General features: G+C 42.6%; 1 protein-coding gene across 2 annotated transcripts in view; it reads right to left on the bottom strand.

Annotated features, from left to right (window-relative positions):
• Nucleotides 1-14740, bottom strand: part of LOC127569791 (septin-8-B-like) — a 60175-nt gene extending 45435 nt beyond the window's left edge. For both annotated transcript variants that reach the window (XM_052014688.1, XM_052014689.1), the window contains exon 1: nt 14623-14740. In XM_052014688.1, the coding sequence (XP_051870648.1) occupies nt 14623-14652 (30 nt within the window). In that variant the 5' untranslated portion in view covers nt 14653-14740. The remainder of the gene's footprint in view (nt 1-14622) is intronic.
• Nucleotides 14741-27942: the final 13202 nt, after the last annotated feature.

Below are 27942 nucleotides of genomic sequence, written 5' to 3'. Positions count from 1 at the left end.
AATTGCAAACACAAACCCAGATCACACAGACAGTAATGCAACATCCACAGATTTCAATCTTCAATGAAACAAGAGAACTTCCAAGCATACCTCAGTGAAAAACTGCCCACATGTACACCTGGAAACAATACAAATGCGAAAGCCAACTAGAAAACATTAAAGCAGACTATCTATGAGGCACACAAAGAATAAGAGAAGATCTCATTGCAAAATTCTTTCAAGTTTTGACATGTTAACTACAAGCAGGATGTTTCCCCTGGCTGAGGAGTTGAGAACCAGATGTCACTGTCTCAGAATAAGGTACTGTCTACCACTGAAACCGGGACACATTTCTACATCTTTGGAATGGTCTACTGTAGATGCTCAGTAATTGAATTCATTCAAAACAGGGAATGTTAGATCTCTGGATACTGAAGAATTCAAGAGATATGGGTATAGTACAGGAAATAGCCCCAGTATCAAAAATCAGCTATGATCAGATCTTAATAGATGGATTGCTACTCTCATTTCTAGTTCTTATATTTTTAACTCATTGGCCTTGCTATTCACCATCATCCAGACTACTTTGACGACGATGACACTGAGATCAGTGGTCCCTTACACCAGAAAAGGAAAGCATTTGGCAAACAGCAAAGTTATCCAGTCAGAAGTAGAGCTCTTTCCATCAGCGGAAAACTGTGCCTTGGAGGATCCGAAAAAAAAGAAAAAACAAAGAAAAAAGTGATCTCCAGATGAACAAAAGAAATTCAATCAAAGATGAACACGAATTTTTATGTGAAGCAAACCCTATGTGCTAACCTCGATAGTACAATCCTTCTTAAAGACATTAAATCCATCAGAGTACATTAAAAAGAGTTACAAAAGCTTCAAAATTAATAAGCACCATTCATCACAGTCGGTATCAGCTCTATACCTCAACATCTCAATAAGGAAACTCTCACCAAGCCATCAACATCTAAGGGAGTCCAAATAACAGTTACGCAAATAAACACCAAAACTTCAGGTCCAACCCACAAAATAAAAAGAGCAAGAGGCCATACGGCCTCTCACATTTGTTCTGTCATTCAATAAGATGGCTGACTTTCTACCTCAGCATCACTTTTGTGTACTAACCCCATATTGTTTAATTCCCTTAATATCCAAAAACCTATTGATTTCCGTCTTGGAAGTACTGAGCCTTCACAGCCCAGGGTAGAGAGTTCCAAAGATTCACTTGACTCAAGATGAAGAAATTCTGCTCATCTGTCCTGAATGGCTGACCCTTTACATTGAGACTGCGGCCTCTGCAGATATCCCAAACATCTTCCCTGCAGCTACCCCATCAAGCCCAGTGAGAATTTGGTGGGTCCTGAGGGCATTCCAATTGAAATACTGAAAATGAAGGGAGAAACACCAAGCTCCATGTGTGGCTTTTTAAAATCTAACATATTACACAGAAGAAACCCCTACTAACTTACACAATGCTAATATTCTTCCTTTTTAAAAATGACATACAGTCGCCTGTGATACCATGGTCTCTCCTCCATCCCCGGGAAGACCAATGCCAGAATTTTACTAAACTCCCTACTCCACCTTGCAGAGGAAGTATTCCTTGAATCCAGTACAGCTACAGACCATATGATGCGACTGGTATTAGCTATGCAGCCAGACAAATCCAGGAAAGGTGTCAAGAGTAATCCCTGGAGCTATATCTGGCCTTCATTGATTTGGCCTTCAGTGATTTGACCTTCAGTGATTGAGCCTTCAATTGTGAAATGCTGTGGTAAATCATGTCAAAATTTGTTTACCCAAATAAATTTACCTGTTGCAAGACTCCTCCACGATCAGATGACTGCCTCTATCCAGTGGATTTGCTATCCAAATTGTTATGAAACAGGGTTGTGCACTGGCAACCACCTTCATTTTTCTGGCAACTATGTAAACATTAATCCAAGACATTCAACAACAGGGTATTAGATACCAATATTAGACTGATGACAACCTCTTCACTCTTTCTCACTCGGTGCAAGAACTAAAGCATCATCAGTAACAGTACTCAAACTCCGTACGCAAATGATTGTGCTGTAGTTGTACAAAGGAGCATCTACAAACCGGTCTTAACTACTTCTCTGAAGCTTACAACAGGTGAGGGATAACCCTCAACATCACACTAACCTAGACCTCGTCAAATTAATTGAATCCAGCTAATAAGTTCTACACTGACTGCGAGATCAGAATATGGAAAACTTTGCCTGCCTTGGTGGCAAACTCTCCCAGTGGCATTGAGATTCAGCACCAAATCAGTTGTGCCAGCCTTGACTTGGGCAGACTGTCTCACTGGGTGTTCACTAACGATAGTAGAACGCATAGCAGATTTTAAATTGACAAAGCAATGGTAATCCAGTGCTCCTCTGTAGTTGCAAGACTTGAGTGACTTACAGACAACACTCGGGGAACCCAGAATGGCAACACTACCACTTTCTTTGAAAGATTTGCAACATAAACAGATTGTCGTCATGGTAACATCAGTACCCTCATTAGGAGGCCCTGAATAACCTACATCAATAGCGTGTGCCTGATACACACCCACCAAAACAATTGCTGCACACCCAATCCACCAATGGAGAGTACGGGGGAGGGGGGGGGTGTTTAGAAACACTTTAAAGATGCCCTCAAGACAAAAGTTAAGAGATGAGACAATGTAATAATGAACTGAAAGACAGTGGCCCAGAGCAAGACAATTTGGTGTAGACTTGTCTCAGATTGGAATGATCACTAGAGGAAAAATCGCCCTGCCCTGGTTACAGACAAATGCCAGAAAAGGCAAATAAATGCTGCAAAGGAATCCGAGCCTAATTCTACTGTCTAACACGACAACAATTGCCAATGTGTCTGTGGCTTAAGGATCAGACTCTTCAGTCACCCAATGACTCATCAAAATAAAAAATCTTGAAGTCATCATCCAACCCTGAAGAATCACAGCCTCTGATGAATCCCCCTTTCAAAGCAGTAGATCAGCAAACTACAATAACATTCAGGTTACAGCTGGATGCTAAACAGAGAACTCGAGTCCTGGATAGATGAGCATCAGGGGAAAAGCTACTTAGATCATGTTCTTGTAATTTCTTTTGATAAATTATCAGAGAGGTGTGACAAACAAAATATTTCAGTGTTTAAATCTACCCAACAATTCCTGGAAAAATACTGCACAGATTTACTGTAGTCCATTGAAGGGGGGATATTAATTAACAAAGAATACTATCTTACAGTCAAGCATCAAGGGTTAAAGTTCAACTGACTCATCAATGGAACCAAAATTCTTTATCTTCCATTGCCCTTGGATTTCTCTAACAAATAATTATCAACTCATCTGAAATGGTTTCCAACAACTGCTAGCTGGCTAGATGTTCAGTAGTTAACTCAATACAAGCCTGCGGGAGTAATTCAATCTGCTGCTCTTTTTAACACACGAATATTTAATCAATTGATATTGCTTAAATTCCCCATATCAAGACAGACAGGTTGACATATGCATTCCTATAGCACATTTTATGGCTTTAAGAATTTCCAAAGCACTTCTCCAGCTTGTGAAGTACTTCAGAAGGAACATAGCAAACAAGGCAACCAATTTACTATAATATCCTACAATCAGGCCTGTGATAATAATCAGAAAATCTGTGATAACTTCCACAATCTTCCCAAAGTGTACAGTAAAAAAAGAAATCAAAGTTTCTTCTCATCAAAAAAACCCACAAATTTCCAAGATACTGCAATGCAAGTACTGCAGAACTGCCAATAATATAGTAATGAAGATAGCCATTACAGTGCGAAGAAAATAACTGGACAACTCAGGCACTTTATCCAAGTCACAAGGTTATCGGTTCAAAGCACATCCTAGGAAATTCAGAATATGATCCAGTGTAGAACTCCAGTGCAGTTCTGAGGACATCCTACATCTTCAAAGGAGATATTGTCACTATACCAATGCATCCACCTGGAAACAGGTGGAATCAAATAAAAATTGTGTGTCATTATTTTGAAGAGTGGAGTTCTTCCTGGTGCCCCCACTAGTAATCCTTTAACTAGCAAAAAAAAGATGTAGCCATTATCAACCTTCCTGTTCACACCAAACTCCATCGGGAATTTTGTGTGGAAAAGTTGGCAGCACATTTCCTACATCAGAAAAAGACCTCGATATAATTAGTACATAGGAATGTAAGAAATAAGAGCAAATGCAGGACAAATGGCTGCTTGAGCCTGCTGAGCCATTTGATAGGATTGTGACTGATCCCATCTTGACCTCAATACCACGTTCCTGCTCTGTGCCCATACACCCCGACTTATATTTAGTTTAAATGACTGTCAATCTCCATCCTGAATCCATTCAACCTTTGCCTCCATAATTCTAAGGTAGAGAATTCCAAAGATTCATGACTCACGAAGAGAAGAAATTCCACGTCATCACTATCTTATATGGATGATCATTATATTCTATCTGCCAACTTCTCGCCCACTTATTTAAGCTATCTCTATCCCTTTGCGGGCGATTTGTGTCCTCCTCAACTTGTTAACCCATCTATCCTTATATCATCAGCAAAGTTGGTTAGAGTACACCCAGTCCCTTTACCCAAGTCATTGATATAGATTACAAATAGCAACAATCCCTGTGGCACCCCATTATTTTCTGATTGCCAATATAGAGTCAAGTCTAGTTTATTGTCATGTGCACAGGTATGGTGAGGTACAATGAAAAACTTGCTTGCAGCAGCATCTCATGCACATAGGTACAGAGTAGTATGAAAATTACCTCTTTATTTCAAGCTGTTTTTACTAGCCACTCCCTAATCCACATCGATACATTATTCCCAACTCTCTGCACTCTTGTGTCTTGCGCACGTTACCAAATGCCTTCTGCAAATCCAAATACACTACATCTACTGGTTCTCATTCATCGACCCTGTTTATTATATTCTCAAAAAACAAGCAAATTTGTCAAACATATTTTCTCTTGTATAAAGTTCTGTTTAACTGTCTTATGCTTTTATAAATGCCATAGTGTTACCTCATTAACAATGGACTCTAGCAATTCTCCAATGACAGATATTCAGTTAGTTTCCTGCTTTCCGACTCCCTTGTTTCTTGACTAGCAGCTTTATAATTGAGGACTTCCTGTTCCCTAGGACCTCTAGTAATTGGGAAGATTTTGCCCCTCACAAAATTGCAATAATATCCCAAGAATTTACGTATAATAGAATGCTGGTGGGAACGAACAGTGAAGTTCATTAGAATAAATTGCAGGTGATTATCAGAATTTGCAAATCAAAACAAAACTGTAGGTGCTAGAAATTTAAAGCAAAGACAGAAAATGCTGGAAATACTCAGGAGTTCGGGCTGCATCTGTGGGAAGAAAAACAGAGTTGATGTTTCAGGTCGAGTTGAAGAAGGGTCTCCAACTTGAAAGGTTGCTTTACACAGATTTGGTCTGACCTGCTGAGAATTCCTAGCATTTTCTGCTTTGTTTGATTACCAGCATTCTGTTTATCTCCTGGGGTTTGTGTTATGGCAATTTGAACACCTTGTTTCAAAACAAAAGACTTTTTGTAATGCAATGCCCAATGTATGCTGATTAAGTAAGTAAATTTACATGTTATTGCACGAGTCTCTGGGAATTTTTTTTTAAACAAGTACTGTGAGGTCAACCATCCATCTCCACTTCCCATTAAAAAAATAGCAAATTACTAGCTTTAATAACTATAGGTCCCTTTACTTAGCATGCAGAAAGATCAACCTAGCTGAAAAGATAGTACAACACTTGAGTGCTTAGGAAAGGTGGTAGGAGAGAAAATGGAAAAAGATGCAGAAAGGATTATTCATGACATGGGGGTTCTCCAGGAACATACAAAGTTCACCACAGATATATCAAGGTCCTATATGAAGTAGTGAAAGTTGTACAACCCAGGTTTGGCTATTAACTTATGAATGTTATGTAACACCAAATAAAGGCTCAGTCAAGCAAGCAGCCAGATATGGTTTCAACAAGTTCAGGTCACTCAAACAGAAGTGTGCCAAAAACAAAAGCATTTCAGGTCAAAAGCAAACTAGATCAACGTAAGCAAGACTAAAGGCATGGTGAAAAAGATATGGACAAGGCAAAGGCAGCAACTGACAGGAACTCTGGAGAGAAAAAGAGAATCTGCTATTTTCAGGATAGCCCCAAAAATACAAGATTGACAAAAACCTCAGAACCAAATTAAAGGCCAAGTTGCAAATATTGCTTAGGCCTCAAGTCAAATTTATTACACCTAAAACATTTCTTGTGGGTCAGCTAATTTGTTGAAACTGCTTTTACATTTCAGTAAAGCTACAAATTTCATGCCTTAATGTATGTGCAAGTGGCTGAGAGTAATGGCGAAAGATGGGGAGGAATACAGCGTAGTGACGGAGGAAAGAAAACACAAGATATAAGAACACTTATCAAAAAAAAGTAATTTGAGTACAGTGAATGGCTTAACATTTTTGGCGCGTTGGTATATTTTCCTGACATAATTCTGAAAGATTTCAGGTGCATGCAAAATTAGATGGACTAAACTGTAGCACCATAGATATGACATGCCAAGATCTTAAAGAGACCTCTGATATTGCCCATTTATTTCTTCTTTCCTTCCCCATCCCTTTGTCTCACCTCGTGCGTCCCTTCTTTCGGTTCTCTTGGAAGAAGATCAATGATACGGAAAGTTAACTGTCTCCTTCTCCACAAGCAATGTCCGACTTGCCCAGAATTTTCAGCATTTTTAATTTTCTGAGATTGAGCACCACATTTTGTTTTGGTTTTAGGGTTGTATCCCATCCCATTTTTAGTTGCATGTTCTGCATCTTTGAATGAATTTATTTGTACAAAATCAATTATTCGTAAGGTTTTGCATTGCTGTTGTGCAAAAGAGTGGCAATTTTGAGCCAGTGATTCTTTGTTTATGCTGGCCTTCCTTTCTTTCCTGAATACTGGACTTATATTTGCTATTTTTCAATCTATGGGAACCATTCTAAAATCTAAAGATTTTTAGCGGATACATTGGTTGTCATCTTTCATGTCCACAACCCTAGAACGCAGCTCAAACGGCAGAATAATTTCAAACAGGCATTGCTTGGAAATGTTTTTTAAAAAGCATGCTGGGGAAAAACCGTAACATGTTTATTTCACTCAATGGGAAATTCTCCTTTCAGAAACACAAGAAACGTGGTATTCCTTTCCCATTAAATAGCCTCCATTTTGAGTGAACTAGCAGATCAGTGGTTTGGAGTGAATCACCAGTTGTGTAGATTTTAAATACTTGCTGGTTCTACAGCCTTCCCTGCATACCCAATTCTTACTGAGAAAATTAACCACAAACAAACCTGATAAAGCCAAAGTAACTGATGTTATATTCCTTTACCGGTAGTTTCAAAAGTTGCACAGCAACCCATGAGCCATATTAGGTAACACACAAGATAAATCTCACTTTGATCATTGGAGTATCATTTAAAATTTGCCACTCTTCATGGTTAAACGCATCAAAGGCCATGATAAGGTTCCTCCGAACCAAGTTAGTGAAGCTATACTTCACAGAAGCAAAAGAAAATACACCAAGCAGATCTTAAAATAAATTATCTTTACTTTAACAAATACAATGCTCCATTATTGTGTCATGATAGGAGACATTAACACATAGGGGTTAAAACTAAATTCTATTGTTTAAATTTCAAGAAGCTAGCAGCAAATGCCAAGGGAACTTGATTAATTGGTATGTGCAGATTGGTACTGTCAGACTGGAACATCTGCCACTGACAGATTAGAAACCATAGGAGTTCTGAGAAAACTCAAGTCAAATCTAGCTTGGGTTTTGATAACTATGTTATTTATAGCATTCATAACATTACATGAAATATTATAGTGAGACAGTCAACACAACCTGTTGGGAGTCTAAACTTTTATACATTTAATGATCACTTCCCAGTAATTACAGTGGGTATCATCACACAATACCAGAGCAGCACTTCACTGCAGAAATGATCACCAGTCCCCATCTGCCAAATCACCATGGCTAATTGATCATTACACTTTATTAAAAATAAATGTCACAGTACACTATAATCACTCGAGGCAGATTACTCTTTTAATTATTTCCAGGAACCATTCTACAATCACTCTGTTCCTTTGTTTTGGCAATAACCTGAACATAAAAACATAAGAAATGACAGGAATATACCATCTGGCCCATCGAATCTGCTCCAAAATTCGACAAGATCATGGCTATTCTTTTCACTCAACACTGCTTTCCTGCCCTCTCCCCATTTCCCTGAACTTGCAGAAATCAATCACTCTCTAAATAAGAGGAATATTGTCTGTTCAAAGTGTTTTATGTGCTCTTCATACTGCTAAGGACATAAAAATTAGGAGTAGATGTAGGCTTTGACCCTTCAAGCCTGCTCTGCCATCCACCGTCATGGCTGATCTTCTACCTCAGTGCCATTTTTCTGCACAATGTCCACATATTCTGCTCTCATCAATATCCAAGAGTCTATTGATCTGTTTTGAATGAACTCAAGAAGTTAGCCTCCACAGGCTATTCTAAATAGAATTCTAAATATTCACCACCTCTGTGTGAAGAAATTTCACCTCATTTCATTTCTAAATGGACGCTTATTCTGAGATGTTGACTCCTTGTCCTAGACCTTCAACCAGGGGAAAAGTCCTCCCTGCATCCATCGCATGGAGCCTTGTAAACATTTTGCAAGTTTCAATGAGATTCATTGGAGCAGGAAACAAGGCGAACCATGTAATGATGCAACTTGAGAAACAAAGGACTGCAGATGCTGGAATCTAGATGAAAGACACTATGACGCTGGAGGAACTCAGCAGACCAGTTACATCCATGGAGAAAAGCAGGCGGTCAACATTTTGGGTCAGGACCCTTCTTCAGGATGGTAAAGGACTGATAGGGGAAAATGCATAATTCTGGGTCTGGATGAAGTTAAAAGGAAAAAGAAACTTGTTTTTATGCACCCCTTTTAGAACATTAAAAGCACATTACAATGAAGGTAGTACTTTTAAGAGTCATCATCGTCGTAACATGGAAGCCAGTTGGTACATGGGAAGCTCCCAAAAGTAGCTACAGGATGATGACCGGAAAATCTTTTATGTTGAAGAATCAGTATTGACCAGAACACCAGGTTTACTTCATGCATGGGTTCTTTTATGATTACTCTTCATTGCAAATGAGGCCTCCTCATCAGATCGGATATTAATCCAAGAAGACATCCATAATAGATACAAGTAAAGAATCTTTCTCAAAGAATACATTAACTTGGGTCAAATTGTCTCATCTACAAATATCTTGTGAAAGTACAGTGAATACTGCTATTAAAAGTATACATTTTAGATTTTAAAGAAAGAATTTTAAAGTGTTAATTTTAATTGCTTATTTTTTAAAAAAATCCTCGAGTTGGTATCATTCCCTGCTAGGTGCAAGAGATGGATGCATGCTAAATGCATAGGAAAAAAACAATTTAAATAGGCTCGGGAGCCATTGGATCCTGGAAACCACACAAACAGCTGGTGATGGAGACTTCCCAGCCCTTTGTGCGGTTTTCCAGAATCTAACAACTCTCAGCCATCTGAAGTTACAGTCCCCAATGCTTTTTTATGGAGCATTTCCAGGATTTACAAAGATTCTTACCAGCAGTGGAAAAAAAAGTAAGAACTGCTTTACTCTATGGTCTTTATGCTAATATAATCTGTATGTATATTTTTTCTTCAAAATTAAGAATGAATGTTGTACTCCCCAAATTTTCCTCCCCCTATACAGTGCTGGAAGAAAGTATATACTGTTTTGTGGGTATCCTAAATACAAACATTACTACCAAATTGGTGCAATAATCTTACTGGCCTATGGAAATGACAATAATTTGTCCATAACAAATACCAATTGTGATAATGGGCATATCACAAACTGCGATGCAAGGGATATTAAGCTATTTCATTCTTAATAAAGCATGGAGTTGACTATGTTGATTTTTTTTAAATGACAAAATCACTCTGAATTATGCACTTGTAATGTGTTATGGCAATTTTTTGTTTCACCCACTAATGTGACTGTCAATATTGCTAATGCACATTGTGGTAATCATAATCTTTAAATGCTATTATCTAGAATTCACAAGGAAAATTGAGGTAAAACTAGTTGTAATTAAAATTTTTTACAGCACTTAAGTAAGAAAGGTTTGCTATCTGGAATGATTCACAAATTATAGGGCAATTCCACAATCTCACACTCAAGAGAAAATCCTCTTGAATAAAGATCTCAAGCAACTGGTTTAAAAAAAAGAACAAGACACACAAGTAGCAGAGGCATCTGCAAAACATAATTCCCACCAATTGTTAAAACAAGAATTTATTAATAGCTCTTTACAGCAAGTGGCCATCTTCACAGCAGAGACTTTCATCCTCTCAGACCGAGCTTGATGTGACGCCAGACACCACAGGAAAAAAGGTCAGCATTCCAAAATATTTTATGTAAATCATAACTGTTGACTGTTAAAGGGATTCAGAAATGTTTCCTTGTACATTTTTTTTAAATGCCTATGATTTATTGTGGGGTATTTCTAACACTAGAGCACAAAATGTACATACAAAGTAAAATCTTTGCTAATGTGAGTAAATTGGAAGATGTTGCAAAACATTTCTGCAAGGCACTGGACTTGAATCCAGCAGGCTTCTACCACTGTGACAAGGCCAGAGTTCTGGGGCAAAATTTAAAGCGCAATATGATACTCACAAAAAAAAACTTTTAAAAGATCAAAAACATGCTTTAGTTGCATCTCTTAATCCCTCTGTCCCCAAAACAGAATTTTATTGTGCATTTCAAGTAGTTTTGCTTGGTAATTGATGCCCATCAGTTTATAAATTTTTGAAGGAACAAATCAGTCTTCAGTCTTTATTCCATTTCATTTAACCTGTTATTGCCCTACTTGAAAGGGAAAAAAATTCTTGGAGTATGGTTCCACTGAACTACCTCTCCATTCTCTTCTGGTTTCACAACCAATCTTTACAAACAGACCTCAACACAAGAGCTGAAAGGCTAGTCATCATGGTCAAACATAATTTATCCTCATCTAATGTGCATGAGTGGCAGAAGTCCCCAAACAGAGAACAGAAGTGATCAATCCTTCCTTGATACAGAGACTGAGGTCAAATGTCTGTAACCTTGCTCTAGTGAAATGTGTCTGGATGGGAACAAAATACTGAATCTTCCCATTCTCACTAGATCTGAGCTAAGAAAAAATAGGTTAGTGCACTACAAGGAAGTTGTTCTGGCAAATACATCTGCTTTTAGACAAGATGTTAAGCAGAAGGTGCCATTTCCTTTCCCTCATGATGGGCTGTGCAAGGGAATAGTGGAGATGCAAAAATTTCCATGACACTTGGCTGAAGAAGAGCAAGAGAGTATCCCGGGTGCCTAGACCAATAATTTACTTTAGTAATGTTGAATTAAGTATTTGGTAGTTATTACATTGCTATTTGGGGGAACTTGCTGTGCACATCGAGTCCACTCTATTCTCAACACTTGAAAAGTGATAACTTTTCAAATGCATTTCATTGGCTTAAAATACTTTGGGAAGCCTGAAAAAGGGATGCAACAAAAAAAACTAAATAAATGCTTGCCTTACTTTTTTTCCTTTTCCTACATTTCAGTATAACTGAAGTGTAGGGAGAGAAAAATTTTAAAAATGCTGATCCAAGTATTTGAAAGCCTTAATGAAAAGCTTGCCCAAATCACGTTCATCAATCTACTTCGAAACATCATTCAGACACGCAAATGTTTCTCATTTTTTCAATGAAAAGAAGTTCTTTTAATGCTTTTGTTCCTCCATTCTTTTTCTGCATTGTGCTTGGTCTACAATACTAAACCTGTCCAATGGCTAAAATATCCAGTAATAAACACTTAAGTCTGCACCAGTTTACTTACAAGCCAACGTTATATCCCAGTATACAATTCATTCCCAGGTATGTAATATTCTAAATACAACATATGCTGCTGAAATTGTACTTCACTATTTTTAAATTCAAGGCAGTCTTCTTAAGGCAATCTCATGCCTCAAGGCGCCAAAGTGCCCAGTAATTTGAGTTACAACCACTCTTCCATTGCTGGAATCACAAAATACAGGAACAGCTTGTACTTGTATGCCATTTTTAAACTTAATAAAATGTCTGAGAATGCCTCACAAGGCACAATTTGCCAAAAATCCAAAGCCAAAACAGGAGTCAGATAGCATGGTTACCAATGTAGGATTATCCTGAAGGAGAAAGCTGGAAAAATTTAGGGAGGAAAAGTTAGGAAAGAATCAGTTGAATGGCATGGCTGCAAGTGGAACAGGTGGTTAAATTTGGGAAAGTCATAGAAATGCAGCTTTCTGGGGAGGAGAGAAATGAAATGGAAGAAACCGCAGAAATTGGTTAGAGTAAGCCCATGTAGAGAACTACAGAGAGAATTTAAAATTTAACATGTGCAGAACAGCTCAGCAAGATGAAGACACAAGAGAGACCGCAGATGCCGGAAATCTGGAGCAACACAAAATGCTTGAGGAACTCAGCGGGTCAGGCAGCATCTATTGGAGGGAAATGGACAGTCGGCGTTTCACGTCGAGACCCTTCATCAGGATTGGAAGTAGAAATGGGCAGTCCTGATGAAGGGTCTTGACCCGAAACCTTGACTGTCCATTTCCCTCCAATAGATGCTGCCTGACCCTCTCAGTTGCTCCAGCATTTTGTGTGTTGCTCCAGCAAGATGAAGGGCAATGAGCAAACAGATCCAAATTATCCTAACTTGTACTTAAACACCCTTAATACAGCAAAAGAGCCCAAAGTGTTTCAAAGAAAGATAACTCCCCCCCCCCCCCAAACATCTTAAGCCTCATGAAAATGCATTAGGGCAGATTACAAAGTATGGTTGAAGGGTCAGTTTTGAGAGAGTACCTTAAAAATAGGAAAGACTCCAACTCTGCCAGTTGCCCAAGCCTTGCCACAAGACTGTAGTGTGACAGAGACCACGAATAGGCCCTTCGGCCCACTGAGCCTGTTCCAACCGTTAAATATCCTCCCACACTGATTCAACAGTAATCCAATGCTTCCCCTGCATTCCTGTAAACTTTCCCCAGATTCTACCAATCATTTATTTACAAGGGGCGATTTACAGTAGCAATTCTATCAAAACCCTCACACCTTTGGGATGCGAGAGGAAACCAGAGCACCCGAAGGAAACCCATGTAGTCAGAGAGAACAGGGCACCAGAGTCAGGTCACTGGAACGGTGAGGCACTGTGTCAATGTTTGCATTGTCTCCTTGCAGCAGTTTAAACGCGTATCAAAAGTGCCGTTATCAACGTCAAATTCAGACCTAGTCTTCAATCCTTCTATGGTCTCAGATTTCCGTCTCTCGTCTGCACCACCCATACCACCATCGGAGATGTCCGAATTTGTCTGATGCTCATTTCCTTGCCATCCCCAAAAGTTACCACCTCACAGAACTCCCTCTTAAAACCTCTGTCTCACATCCTCTAAAATGTTCCTTAACCCCTACCTCTAATATCAAGCTTTAGTCAACCTCTCCACTATTTCGTGGCCCTGTGTCACATTTGGTTCGGTAATCTACCATGAAGTGCTTTGAGCATTTAATTATGCAAAGGGCGCTATATAAACGCAAGGCACGTCGGTTAGTTCATCACAGATCACACCCGTCTTAGACGCAGTACAGATGGCTAAGGTAATAAGAAGGTCAAAGGTGTGCCATTACCATTATTTATTATTTGCAGTAGCAAATTAAACTGTGGCACAAACGCTAGGGGAATGACGAGGTGTTCAACTTTGAAATGGATGTTACATCCATTCTATTTCATTCATACTGACGCAGCCTCAGCCTCTACCGGATCCCTCCAGCAAGGACGTGCATAAAACCCTTTTATTTACTGACATTCGCAGGAGAAAAGTTTTAAAGTCCAACAACTGACCCAACAAAGCATTTAACGTGCAGAAAATAATACGAGATGCAGAGAGATTTGTGTGCAAACTGGAGAAGAGCTGAGAAATGCTGGAACTTTAAATACTCCTTTGCCGCAGAATTACAACCCCCCAAAGAAACTGGAGGGAAAAGATCAGCCACTTGAATGAGAGCAACCGGAAAGCGGGCACCTGCTGCGAGTAGCATACGCAGCGCTCAACCTCCAGGTCGCTGCGTGTTAAAGCACACGGGTATCACTGCGATGATTAACACAGCCGAGTGCGCATCGAATTTGAAGTTAATTCACCCAAGGACTTTAGGAGAACGGGAAAGGCGCGCAGAAATACCATTAAAATATTTGATGAATCAATCTATCTACAAAAAAAAATCATTTTTAAGAATGAACGAACCACTGTAACAAATTGTATCTGACACTATTTTTGCAACAATGTATCCGCCGGGGAGACAACAAAGGACGCCCGCCCGATGATTGACAGCTTCAAAACATGGGGAGCAGCACCCACCACCCCGCCAATTAAACCCCTTTCCCCCCTCAAAAAAACAACTGCAGGCTGAAAGAGATGCAGACATAATACGAATGGCTTGCTACTCACAGGTCGCTGTTCTGTTTCTGCCGTTTCCATTGCGTTTCCGTGCAATAAATGAACGAGAATGCGCGCTGCTAGTCTCCGCCGGCTGCCGCCTTTCCAGCTCGGTCAACATGGACACTTGCCCCCGCCCCCAAGTGAAAGGGGGGGGGAAGGGAAGTACTCATTAAATCAAATCATAGGATCCGTACATTGTCTCCAAGCACAAGGCACCTTAATGCAATGGATACTCTGGTCAATATCACCCTTTTGTAATTGTAGCACTGTTCAACTGTTTGTTTCGTTCTCGTTGAATTCGCAAGAAATTGCCGAATACAATGGTTTCTTCCAGAGCCGCAGGCGGCTCTGGGATTTGTAGTCTGTCCGGGGTGGTTTCCATCTCAGATCAATCAGTAACGGGATGATTTTCGGACAAGTTCAAGTAAACTAACATAGAAATATATCAACATATACCAACAGTGAAGAAGGTGAATGAGTGAAAATTGTTTCCATGGTTTCATATAGGGTTTGCAATTGTGGAATTAATACGAAATTTAAAATAACTCCTAATTTAGGGTGGATTAGGCATTGCAGTGGGAATAACAATATATTGCTCTTCCATCCAAGAATCTGAAATTTAACACAGACTAATATCGTTGATTTCATCTCCCTCATAACGTAAGGTCCACACGCGAAACAAGCCCAGGAAACTCAGTCTCCACAAAGATAGTGGTTAGTTACCAAAGCATCACTTATGAGCTATTCTTTTCAGTCAGAGAGTGGAATTAAATTATTGTTGACAGTGCAACTATCTCGACATATCCAGGACTAAGCTGCCCGCTGGATGGACAACGTTCCTGTCACTGTAAACCTCTAGTAAGGAAAGATGGACAGAAAGCAGAAAAAATTGGGCCAATTAGCCTAACAACTGTAAGTCGGAAATTGCTGAAATGAAGTTGCAGCAGGACAATTAAGCAGATTCAACATGGATTTATGAAAGGGAACTTTGACAAATACATTGGAGTTCATTGAGCAGGTGCTGAGCAGTGTGGATAAAGGAGAGGTGGTAGATGTGCTGTGTCTGGATTTCCAAAAGAACTTTGTTGAGGTGCCACATAAAAGGTTACCATACAAGATTAGAGCTGGCAGTGCTGGGGGTAAAATATTAGCAAGGATAGAGAGCTGGCTAAATTACAGAAAGCAGAGAGTTAGGACAGCGGATCATTTTCAGGTTGACAATTGTACTGACTGCGTGCCAAGGATCAGTAGTGAGGCCTCAAGTTATAATTTCACAACATTTAAGAAATCAAGTCTATTGTTTACAGTATGGTGAGGTACAGGTAGAATGAAAAACTTGCAGCAGCATAACAGGCACGTAGATATCTAGATAATCAACTGAAATGCCAACACGATGCCAGGCCACAGACCAAGCGTTGGTAAATGTGATTAGTGCAGATGTATAGAATGGTCGGCATGGACACGATAGGCTCGTTTCTATTGCTGTATGACTCTATAAGTCTATAATCAGTTAGAATCTGCATTAATTATTTAGAACATGGAACAGTACAACACAGGAACAAGTCCTTCAACCCACAATGCCTGTGCCAACCATAATCCAAGTTAAATTAATCCAATCTGCCTACACATGATTCATATCTCTCCATTCCCTGTATTTTCATGTACCTGCCTAAATACCTCTTAAACATCACTATTGCATCTGCTTCCACCATGCCTCCTGGTAGCAAGTTCCAGGCACCTACCATTCTTTACGTAAAGAAACTTGCCTTGCGCATCTCCTTTAAACTTTCCCCCTCTCACCTTAAAACTACGCCCTCTAGTATTTGACATTTCCACCCGGGGAAAAAGTCTCAGACTATCTATCCTATCTACACCTCTCATAATTTTCTAAACTTCTATCAGGTCTCCCCTCAACCTCTGCACTCTAGAAAAAACAATCAAGTTTGTCCAACCTCTCCTAGCTAATAGTCTCTAATCAAGGACCCCTCCCACCCCAGTCATTCTCTCTTCTTCCCTCTTCTGAGAGCACAAACCACCAGACTCAAGGACAGCTTCAATCCCACTGTTATCAGTCTCTTGCCCTGACCTCTCATATGCTAAAAAATGAACTTGAACTCTTGATCTTCCAATCTACCTCATAGTGGCCATTGCACTCTATTTGGCTATCTGCAATGCACTTTCTCTGCATCTGCAACACTATATTCTGCATTCTGTAATACCTTGATGTAATTATGTATGGGATGATCTGTCTGGGTGGCATGCAAGATAAAAGCTTTTCACTGCACCTCTGTACACGTGACAATAATAAACCAAAACTAATACTAATCCAGGCAACATCTTCTTGAACCTCCTCTCCAGAGCCTCCACATCCTTCCTATAATGTGGTGACTAGAACTGCACACAATACTCTAAATGTGGCCTAACCAAAGTCTTATATGCCTGCAACGTGACTTCCTGACTTTTACACTCAATGCCTTGACTGATGAAGGCAAGCATACTGTATGCCTTCTTTACCACCCTATCTACTTGTGTTGCCACTTTCAGGGAGCTATGGACTTACACGCCAAGATCCCTCTGTACATCAATGGTGTTAAGGGTCCTGCCATTTACTGTTTAATTTCCTCTTACATTTGAGCTCACCAAGTGCAACACCTCACACTTGTCTGGATTAAACACCATCTGCAATGTCTCCACCTATATCTCCAAATATTCTATATTCTGCTGTATCCTTTGATAACTTTCTTCACTATTCATACCTCCACCAATTTTCATGTTGTCTGCAAAGTTATTAATCAGCCCATCCACATTTTCATCCAAAACATATCACAAACAACAGAGGTCCCAGCATTGAAACCTGTGGAACACCGCTGGTCAGAGATTTCCAGTCAGAGAAACACTCCTCCCTACTTCTGTCTTCTATGACCAAGTCAATTTTGAACCCAATCTACCAAGTCACCATGAATCTCATGTGTCTTAATGTTTTGGATTAACCTACCATGAGGGACCTTGTCAAATGCCTTACTAAAGTCCACATAGACAACATCATAGTTCTACCCTTATCTTTGTCACCTCTTCAAAAAACTCAGTCAAGTTCGTAAGATATGACCTGCCCCACACAAAGCCATACTGACTGTCCCAAATAAGCCCCTGCTTTTCCAAATGCAAGTAAATCATATCCCTAAGAATCCTCTCCAATAGCTTCACAACCACTGATTAAAGTTCACCAGCCTATAATTTGCTGGATTATCCCTATAGCCCTTCTTAAACAAAGGAACAACATTGGCCACTCTCCTTGCCTATGGCTAGAGAGGATACAAAGATCTCTGTCAAGGCCCCAGCAATTTCCTCTCATGCCTCTCTCAATAACCTGGGGAGAGATCCCATCAGGCCCTGGGGACTTATCCACCTTGGTGTTCTTCAAGAGACCCAATACCAGCTCTTTCTTCATATCAACATGCCCTAGAATATTAGCATACCCAACACTGATCTCACTGGCCTCCATGTACTTCTCCTTGGTAAATACTAATGCAAAGAACTCATTTTGTACCTCGCCCACTTCCTCTGGCTCCAGGCATGTACTTTCTCCTTTGTCTTTGAGTGGTCCTACCATCTTGTTTTCAATGTATGTGTAAAATACTTTGGGACTTTCCTTAATCCTACTCATCAGGGGCATTTCATGGTCCCTTTTGGCCCTTCTGATTCCCTGTTTGAGTCCTTTCCTGCTTTCTTTATATTTCTTAAGGACTTTGTCTGATTTCAGTTTCCTAAACCTTAGATATGCTTCCTTTTTCTTTTTGACTAAATTTCCAACATCTCTCATCATCCAAAATTCCTGAACCTTGCCATCCTTGTTTTTCTTCTTCACTGGAACATTCCAGTCCTGAATTCTGATCAGCTGTCCTTTAAATAACTCCCTCATGTCAGTTGTGGACTTACCCAGTAATAGCTGATCCCAATCAATTGTTCCCAGCTCCTGCCTAATAATGTTGTAATTTGCCTTTTCCCAATTGGACCTTCCGAGGTCCAGATTTATCCATATCCATAACTACCTTTAAACTTAAGGAGTTATGATCACTGTCCCAAAATGCTCTCACACTGAAACCCTGAAATTTAAATGAAGGAACTGTATGAATTGTATTCAAACTACCTGACAATGCAAAGGTGGATGGGCAAACAATTTGTGAGGTGCATACAAACAGCCAGCGGCTTATTTGTGGATTAAATGAGTGGGCAAAAAAGGGAAGATGGACAATGCTGTGGAGAAATGTGAGGTCATCTGCATTGGTAGAAAGCAGAATAATGAGCCTGATCGTGTTGATCTGGCCCACTGCTGTACTCACACTCAACACTTCTCCCACAGCTGCATGTATCTTTTGTGACTCTGTGGAGTCATTGACCCGGAGACCTTGATGCCATGGTCCCTGTGTGAGACAGAGTGGGTTACATGTGGTGACTGGGCTTCAGCCGGCAGATCCTGAGAATGACAGCCCCTGCAGTGCCCTGATGGCATAGACCTTTCTAACCGCTTTTAATCAGAGACATTTAAAACCCTTTCAAATAGATTTAAAAAACAAAAAAGTCATTTGAAAAAACTCTATTAAAAATTAATCAACAATATAAAAATAAACTAAAATAAAGGAAAACAAACTACTAAATGCTTTAATTGTTAACCTAATTATTCAAATTGATGGGCTTGTGTGATTAATAATGCAAGTCCCCTGGTTCCTCAGCTCGGGGAATTTACATCTGGTGCTGGACTAAATGGTAAATCTAGTGGTGGAGGTTAGATATGAACAGAGGAACAAATATCTGTTTCAGGTTACTAGGGAAAATTGGGATTAGTCTAGGGTAACAAAATCAGACTGTGAAGTCAACTTCCACAAAGTATATTGCCTAGCTTGTTTATGAGCACAACTAAATATCATTATGCCTGTGAAGGTATTTACAGTGGACTCTATTTTCGACAAGAGTTTAAATCTGACATCTGGTTCACATGTTATTATTGACTCAGAATTATACTGTGAAGATGCTTTTGCATTTCCTAAACAGATCTTTCAATACATACAGAAATACATTTGATTTTAAAATAGAAGCCAGCAAAGAAAGCAGAAAAAATAAAATGCTATAAAAAAAGTTTATAAAGAAATATAAAATAAAGATAGAAACATGAATTTTGCCAGTACTGCTGTGCCATCAGAAACAACTCATACAGTTGAAACTTGTGATGAAAGTTTCTTATTACTAAATTTTTTAAGCATATTGTAATAAGAACCAAGTAATAGGTACAACTTTGAAAATTATGAACATTTGAAATATTGGGTCATTATTTTTCTTATAGATTACATAGAACATAGAAAATAGAACAGTACAGCACAGGAACAGGCCCTTCAGCCCAAGATGTCTGTGCCAACCATGATGCCAATTTAAACTAATTTCATCTGCTTGCACATGGACTATATCCCTCCATTCCCAGCCTGTTCATGTGCCTGTCCAAATGCCTCTTAAACATTGCTGTCGTCTCTACTTCCACCACTTCCCCTGGCAGCATGTTCCAGGTAGATTGTTCTATATTCTATAGAGAGAGATGAACTGTGTTATGGCCAAGTTTGCTGATGGTTCAATATTGGGTGGCAAAGTGAGTTGTGACAAAGATACAAGAGGCTTCAGAGGGATATAGACAGGCTACTTGGGGGGAATGTAGCATGTGGAATTTGATGTGCTAAAATGTGAGATCATCCAGTTTGGAAGAAATGATAGAAAAGGGGAATAATTTTCAAATGGTTGATAATTCAAAAGGTGTTGGTGTTCAGAGCTCTCTGGGCACCCTTGTACTGAAAGGCAATTTGAATGTCCAGCAAGCAATTAAAAAAGCGAATGGTATATTGGCCTTTATTACAAGAGTATTTAAGTACAAGAGTAAAGACATCTTGCTGCAATTATACCAGGCCCAAGTGAGACTGCAACTGGAATGTTCTGTCTAGATCTGGTCTCCCAAACAAAGGAAGAGTGTATGTGTTATAGATGGAGTTTGGTAAAATTCACCAGATTAACTCCTGGGGTGGATGGGAGCAAGTTCCTCATTTCCTGGGAGGGGTAGGACCATATGTAGAAGACAGGGTCTATATTCTCCAGAGAGACAATAGCTTTTATTTCTGATGTTCACCTTGGTCCATTTCCATGTTCCCATAGTATCTTTTTTCTATCCAATGAAATCCTTAATCCTGGCTATTGACATTATCCTGCCTGCCTTTATCCTATTCTAAATTATGAAAGCGACTCATTATCCACACTTCGTACCTTCAATAATTTTTCATGTCATTTATAATAATTCTATGAATCATCTTGCATAAGGATCTTATGAATATATTCCAGCCAATTGCTATAATGGGTTTAAGGATGATGCTGCCCCCTTCTGTTGTGTTGGAGTGTTATACTGATGCCATTGTAGCGGATCACCGCACTGGCATCAAACTGGCTCCCGACATCGCGAATGTCGTCGGAGGCCCTGATCCAGGATGGCACAGGGCCCTCCTTCTTCCCCATCGTCGGGCTAGGAAAGCCCGCGCGCGGGAAGGTCAGGTGACCTACGCGTGACGTCAGCGCGGGAACTGTAGCGCGGGAAGTTTTGGGATATTAAAGGCGCACCGCGCCCCTGTCGTTCATTCGTCTTCTGATTTTGAACCAGCGACTCTGTGTCTTCGCTTTGTAGTGTGTAGCTAGCTGCTACATTGGTGACCCCGATGGGCCCAAACATTTTTGGACCCATGATGTCTGCACAGCAAGAGGTTCAGGCAGTAGCCCTTAAACTGCCCACCTTCTGGACCCTCCAGCCCCGTGTCTGGTTCGACCAGGCCGAGGCCCAGTTCCAGATTCGCCAGATCACCAGGGACGACACCTAGTACTATTACGTGGTGAGCGCCCTCGACCAAGACACCACAGCCCAGGTCGAGGACTTCAACCAGGCGCCCCCGGAGGAGGAGAAGTATGATAAGTTCAAGACCCTCCTTATCGAGACTTTCGGCCTTTCCCAACGCGGACGGGCCTCCCACCTCCTCCACCTCGATGGGTTGGGCGACAGACCCCCCGCTGCGCTCATGAACGAGATGTTGGCCCTGGCAAATGGGCATAAACCCTGCCTGCTGTTTGAGCAGATCTTCCTGGAGCAGTTACCCGACGACATCCACCTGCTCCTGGCGGATGCTGATTTCAGCGACCCCCGGAAGGTGGCTGCCTGGGTGGATGTCCTTTGGCGGGCGAGAAAGGAGAGTGGGGCATCCGTCGAGCTCATTGCCACGCCAGGCATCCAGTGGCCCAGCAGGCCAGACCTGGCAATCGAATGCACCCCACCTGCCACCAGGTCTGAAACACGAACCAACCAATGGTGTTTCTACCACCAGTGGTGGGGTGCTGACGCCCGCAGATGCCGGCCACCATGCAGGTCCGGGAAACGCCAGAGCCAGCCGCCACTGATGGCTACGGCGGCTGGCCACCCGGATAACCTCTTGCTTGTGTGGGACAGGCGTTCCGGACGTCGGTTCCTAGTAGACATCGGAGCCGAAGTCAACGTCATGCCTCCCAACAGCCGCGAGACTCGCAACTGCACACCTGGACCTGCCCTCAGAGCCACCAACAGCAGCGCCATTCGGACCTTTGGCACCCATTTGCTACACCTCCAGTTTGGCACCTGTAACTTTACTTGGAGGTTCAGCCTGGCCGCCGTCGCACAACCAGTCCTCAGGGCAGACTTCCTTTGCGTCAACAGTCTGCTGGTTGACCTGCAGGGTAAGCGTTTGGTACACGCCAGGACCTTCCAAACGTTCTCGTCGGGTGAGGCCAAGCTACCAGCCCCACCCCTCGACTCCGTCACCACGTCGACCAACAGGTTTGCCAGGGTCCTGGCAGAGTTCCCGTCTGTACTAACGCCCCAGTTGTCCACCACCTTGCCCAAGCACGGCGTCCAGCATCACATCCCCACCCAGGGCCCTGCCCTCCACACCCGCGCCCGGCGGCTACCCCCAGACAAGCTCTGCCTCGCGAAAGAGGAATTCCAAAAAAATGGAGGAGCTGGGGATCATCCGCAGGTCAGACAGCCCATGGGCCTCTCTGCTACACATGGTTCCCAAGGCAGCCAAAGGCTGGCGACCCTGTGGTGATTACCGACGCCTCAACGACATTACTACCCGGACCGGTACCCCATGCCGCACGTTCAGGACTTTGCTGCCAACCTGCACAGGTGGTCCATTTTTTCTAAGGTTGACCTTGTCCGCAGGTATCACCAGATCCCGGTGCATCCAGACGACATTCCGAAGACGGCGCTGATCACATCTTTTGGCCTCTTTGAATTCGTCCAGATGCCCTTTGGTCTCAAGGACACTGCTCAGTCCTTCCAACGACTGATGGACGCGGTCGGGCGCGACCTTGACTTCGCCTTCATATACCTTGACGACATCTTGATCGCCAGCAACAACCGCCAGGAACATTTCATGCACCTCCGCCAACTCTTTTCTCACCTGAGGGATTTCGGTCTGACCATCAACCCAGCCAAATGCCAATTCGGGCTGGAGACAATCAATTTCCTGGGCCATCAGAACGACAAACACAGCACCACGTCCCTGCCTGCGAAAGTCGACGCCATTGGACATTTCGCCAGACCCACCTCCATCAAGGGCCTTCAGGAATTCCTCTGTATGGTAAACTTTTATCACCGGTTCATACCATCCGCAGCCCGCATCATGCACCCGTTGTTTGCTCTCCTGTCAGGCGGAAGCAAGGGCATCATTTGGTCAGAAGAGGCTCACATCGCATTCGTCGAAACCAAGCAGGCCTTGGTGGACGCGGTCATGTTGGTGCGTCCTCGCACGGACGTCCCGACTGCCCTCACGGTCGACGCCTCCAGCACAGCAGTCGGAGGCGTTCTAGAGCAGCTTATCGAAGGGTGTTGGCAACCGCTGGCGTTCTTCAGCAGGCACCTTCGACCACCAGAGCTCAAATATAGCGCCTTCGACCGCGAGCTGTTGGCGTTGTACCTGGCCATCAGACACTTCCGATACTTCTTGGAGGGCAGGCCGTTTACAGCTTTCACCGACCACAAGCCGTTGACCTTCGCCTTCAACAAGGTCTCAGATCCCTGGTCAGCACGGCAGCAGGGGCACTTGTCATACATCTCAGAGTTCACCACTGACGTCCTTCATCTGTCGGGGAAAGAGAACGTGGTCGCGGATGCACTGTCACGGCCCACCATCCAAGTTTTGTCCCAGGGGGTGGATTTCGGCGCCTTGGCGGAGGCACAGCGAACGGACGTGAAGATGCCCAGCTATCGCACCGCAGTCTCGGGCCTACAACTGCAAGACCTACTGGTAGGCCCCGGTGAGTGCAGCCTACTCTGCGATATCTCCACAGGTAGACCCCACCCCATCGTCCCAGCTGCCTGGCGCCAACAGGTGTTTGATACCATCCACAGCCTTGCACACCCATCCATCCGGACTACTGTCCAGATGATGTCAGACAAGTTCGTCTGGCATGGCCTGCGTAAACAGGTTTCTGAATGGGCCCGGTCCTGCACTCACTGCCAGACCTCAAAAGTACAGCAGCATGTCAAGGCCCCCCTGCAGGATTTTCAACCTACCCGCTGGAGGTTTGACCATATCCATGTCAACCTGGTCGGCCCCCTCGCAGTCTCCCAAGGAGCGTGGTACCTCCTCACGATTGTCGACCGTTTTACCTGCTGGCCTGAAGCCATTCCCCTCGCAGACACCCCCGCCCAGTCCTGCGCACGGGCCCTTTTGTCAACTTGGGTGGCCCGTTTCAGTGTCCCGGCACATATCACCTCAGACAGGGGAGCTCAATTCACCTCCGGCCTGTGGTCTGCTGTCGCCGACTTGTGGGGTTCCCAGATCCACCTCACCACTGCCTATCACCCGCAATCCAATGGGCTGGTGGAGAGGTTCCATCGCCACCTGAAGTCGGCACTCATGGCCCGCCTTAAGGGGCCCAACTGGGTAGACGAACTCCCCTGGGTCCTGCTGGGGATATGCACCGCGCCAAAAGAGGACCTGCATGCCTTGTCTGCGGAGATGGTCTACGGAACACCCTTAGTCGTCCCGGGCGAGTCCCTACCAGCCCCTCGGGGGCCAGAGGAAGAACCTGCCACGGCGCTCGACCAGCTGCGCGAGCAGCTTGGAAACCTGGCCCCAATTCCCACCTCGCGACACGGACAGGCCCTGACCCATATGCCGACTTCCCTCCAAGACTGTAAGTTTGTCTTCGTCAGGAGGGGCGCGCACCGATCACCGCTGCAATGGCCGTATGAAGGGTCATTCCAGGTCGTCAGGAACAATGGGTCTACATTCGTGCTGGACATTGGGGGGCGTGAGGAGGTGTTTACGATTGACCGGCTGAAGCCGGCTCATTTAGACTTGGACCAACCCATGGTGGTCCAGCGAGCGCAGCGCAGCGGCAGGCCACCCAAGTCATAGTTTATTTAATTCTGGTTTTCGCGACGGTATTGCCGATTCTGGGGGGAGGTTATGTAGTGACTCACCGCACCGGCATTGAACCGGCTCCCAACATCGCGAACGTCGTTGGAGGCCCCGATCCAAGATGGCGCGGGGCCCTCCTTCTTCCCCATCGTCGGGCTAGGAAAGCCCACGCGCGGGAAGGTCAGGTGACCCGCACGTGACGTCAGCGCGGGAACTGTAGCGCGGGAAGTTTTGGGATATTAAAGGCGCACCGCGCCCCTGTCGTTCATTCGACTTCTGATTTCAAACCAGCGACTCTGTGTCTTCATTTTGTAGTGTGTAGCTAGCCGCTACACCATCATATTATTTTACTGCTCACATAAATAACCCATATTTGTTCTTTAATTCTTCTGCAGACATGAAATATATGAAAAGTGTGGATGCTAACTAATGCCAGGTATCTGACTGGGAACTATTGATGTTGTGTTCTACATTAATCAGCAAGATCCTTTGGTCAAGGTGAGCCAGGATTCATATGGAATGACATATAACATACAGGCCAGATGCATTTGGCTTAACCAATCCATACCAAAATTTATGCTCTGTTCAAGCCTCCTTCCACATATCCTCATCTAACTCTGTCAGCATAGCTCTCATTCCTCATATGCTTACCTGGCTTCCAATCTATGCTATTCACCATAACAGCTATCCCCTCCTCCTCCTCCACCCCACCAAGGAAACAAGTTCCACACTTCTCCCTGGATTTGATTTGATTGCTACTTGATTTCTTGGAGTCTGTCTTACTTTGATGGCCTCTAATTTTGTTCCTCCCTGCGTCAAAATTACCTCTTTGTGTCAATTAATGAAAACTTTGTAGAGTTTTAAAGACCTCTGATAAGTCATCACTCAGTTTTGCTTGTTCATTCTTCAGCTTTAAGTTACCAGTTTTCATGTTATCTTGATAATTATTTTTGCATCCTTCCAGTGCCTCTGTACTTTTTAAATGTCATGGTGACCAAAGTTGTACACAGTGTTCCAGGACTCTCAAATTAAGTTGTGATACATTTAAGATAACATCCGTCTACTTTTCAATTCCATCTCTCTAGAAATAAATCAACACACTTGACCTTCCTTATTTATCATCCTGTTAAACTTGTATCTACAGTCAGTGATTAATGCTTCTGTATTCTCAAATTCCTATATTCTTGCATCCATTTAGATTTTTTATTTCCTATTAATATGTTAGCTCCTTATTTTACTTTCAAAGCATACCTCACACTTACGATGCAACGACAAAGCAGTAAATAACACAAAAGAAACACAGGATCCTTAAATGTGCCAGCATTAACACTTCATGCAGCTGATACACGAGATGAAAGTTTCTTATTATTATACCCCTATAAGCATCAGTTACTCCTAAGAAATAGTTACATTTACTCAGAGTTTTGAAAAGTGTAGCGGTTAGCGTAACGCTTTACAGTGCCAGCAACCCGGGTTCAAATCCGGCCACTGTCTGTAAGGAGATTGTACGTTCTCCCCATGTCTGCATGGGTTTCCTCCGGGTGCTCCGGTTTCCTCCCACATTCCAAAGACGTACAGGTTAGGAAGTTGTGGGCATGCTATGTTGGTGCAGGAAGTGTGGCAACACTTGCAGTCTGCCCCCAGAACACTCTTCACTTTGTGTTTTGATGTACATGTGACTAATAAAGATATCTTATCTTATAAATTATGAGCTCTTGAAAAATCAAGTTGTTATTTTTTTCCCTTCTCTACCTGCTACTCCAATCTGGAAGGAGCCTGGCACATCAAAGTTCATTGGCTTGCCCTGGGGTTAATGGCTGAAGCAGGGGGTGAACGTAAGAGAATAAGCTGCAGGCATTTCATACGTTGTTTCCCAATGAAAACCAAGATAGAGAACTACTTTCTGAACTCCCTGAGCAGGTTAAGCTTCTGCTGTGAGCCCCTCTCCACTCTCACTCAGAAGTTTGCCCAAGTAAAACATTAACTGATTCTCTCAGTTATGCCATATGGCAAGGATTATACCTATTAATGCACCCGTGTCCAGAAGGAACTGGTTTGTGGAGAAGCCTTGAAGTAGAACAAAAACGTCCTTCAACGCTTGCCATATGATTTCCGGTAGATTTCTGAAAGTTGGAATTATTATAAAGAGCCACAAGTCCCAGTAGAATTATGGCCACAGCCAGAAGAAATCAGGCCACAGCTAACAGCACGCAATGATCTCTTGGTATCCCTTGTTGTGGAGTAAGGCTTTTTCCACTGCTGTGTTCAAAAGCTGAAGAGGAAGCTACAGAACAACAGCACTGGCACCCAGTCAGCACTAACAGAAGGGTGTATTTACAAAGTGAGGAGAAAAGGTCTATCATTATTGTAAATGACATTCCAAGATATACAAACTGCAACATCTATGAATACAAATTGATAATTAAGAAGCAACTTACATTTAAGGATTGTCTTTATTCCAGTCAAATGTCTCAACATGCTTCACAAAAGTATTGATAAACAAAATTTGACAACCAGCCACAGGATCGATGACTTCAAGGTTCATTGAGAATATAAGCTTTAAGTAGTGCCATAATGGAGAAGAAGGCATTTTCTTCCAGTGCCTCTTCTGGATGGGTACACGTGCCTTGATCCATTTGCTTATTTCCACTCGTGTGCAGAGGATCGTCAGATCTTCCTGCACCGCACTCTCTGGATACCCACACCTATGGCCCTCTCCTATTTCTCATCTGCATGCTTCCCCATACCAACATCATCCAGAAACACGGCATTGGTTTGCACATGTATACTGATGACACATTGCTCAGCCTCACCACCAGGTCTCCTCCCCTCCAGTGCTTCGGAATTGTCG

This window comes from Pristis pectinata, chromosome 4 (genome assembly GCF_009764475.1).
Source record: "Pristis pectinata isolate sPriPec2 chromosome 4, sPriPec2.1.pri, whole genome shotgun sequence".
NCBI classification, from domain to species: Eukaryota; Metazoa; Chordata; class Chondrichthyes; order Rhinopristiformes; family Pristidae; genus Pristis; species Pristis pectinata.
The sequence above is the reverse complement of the archived record's forward strand: the minus strand, read 5'-3'. Positions and strand labels throughout refer to the sequence as shown.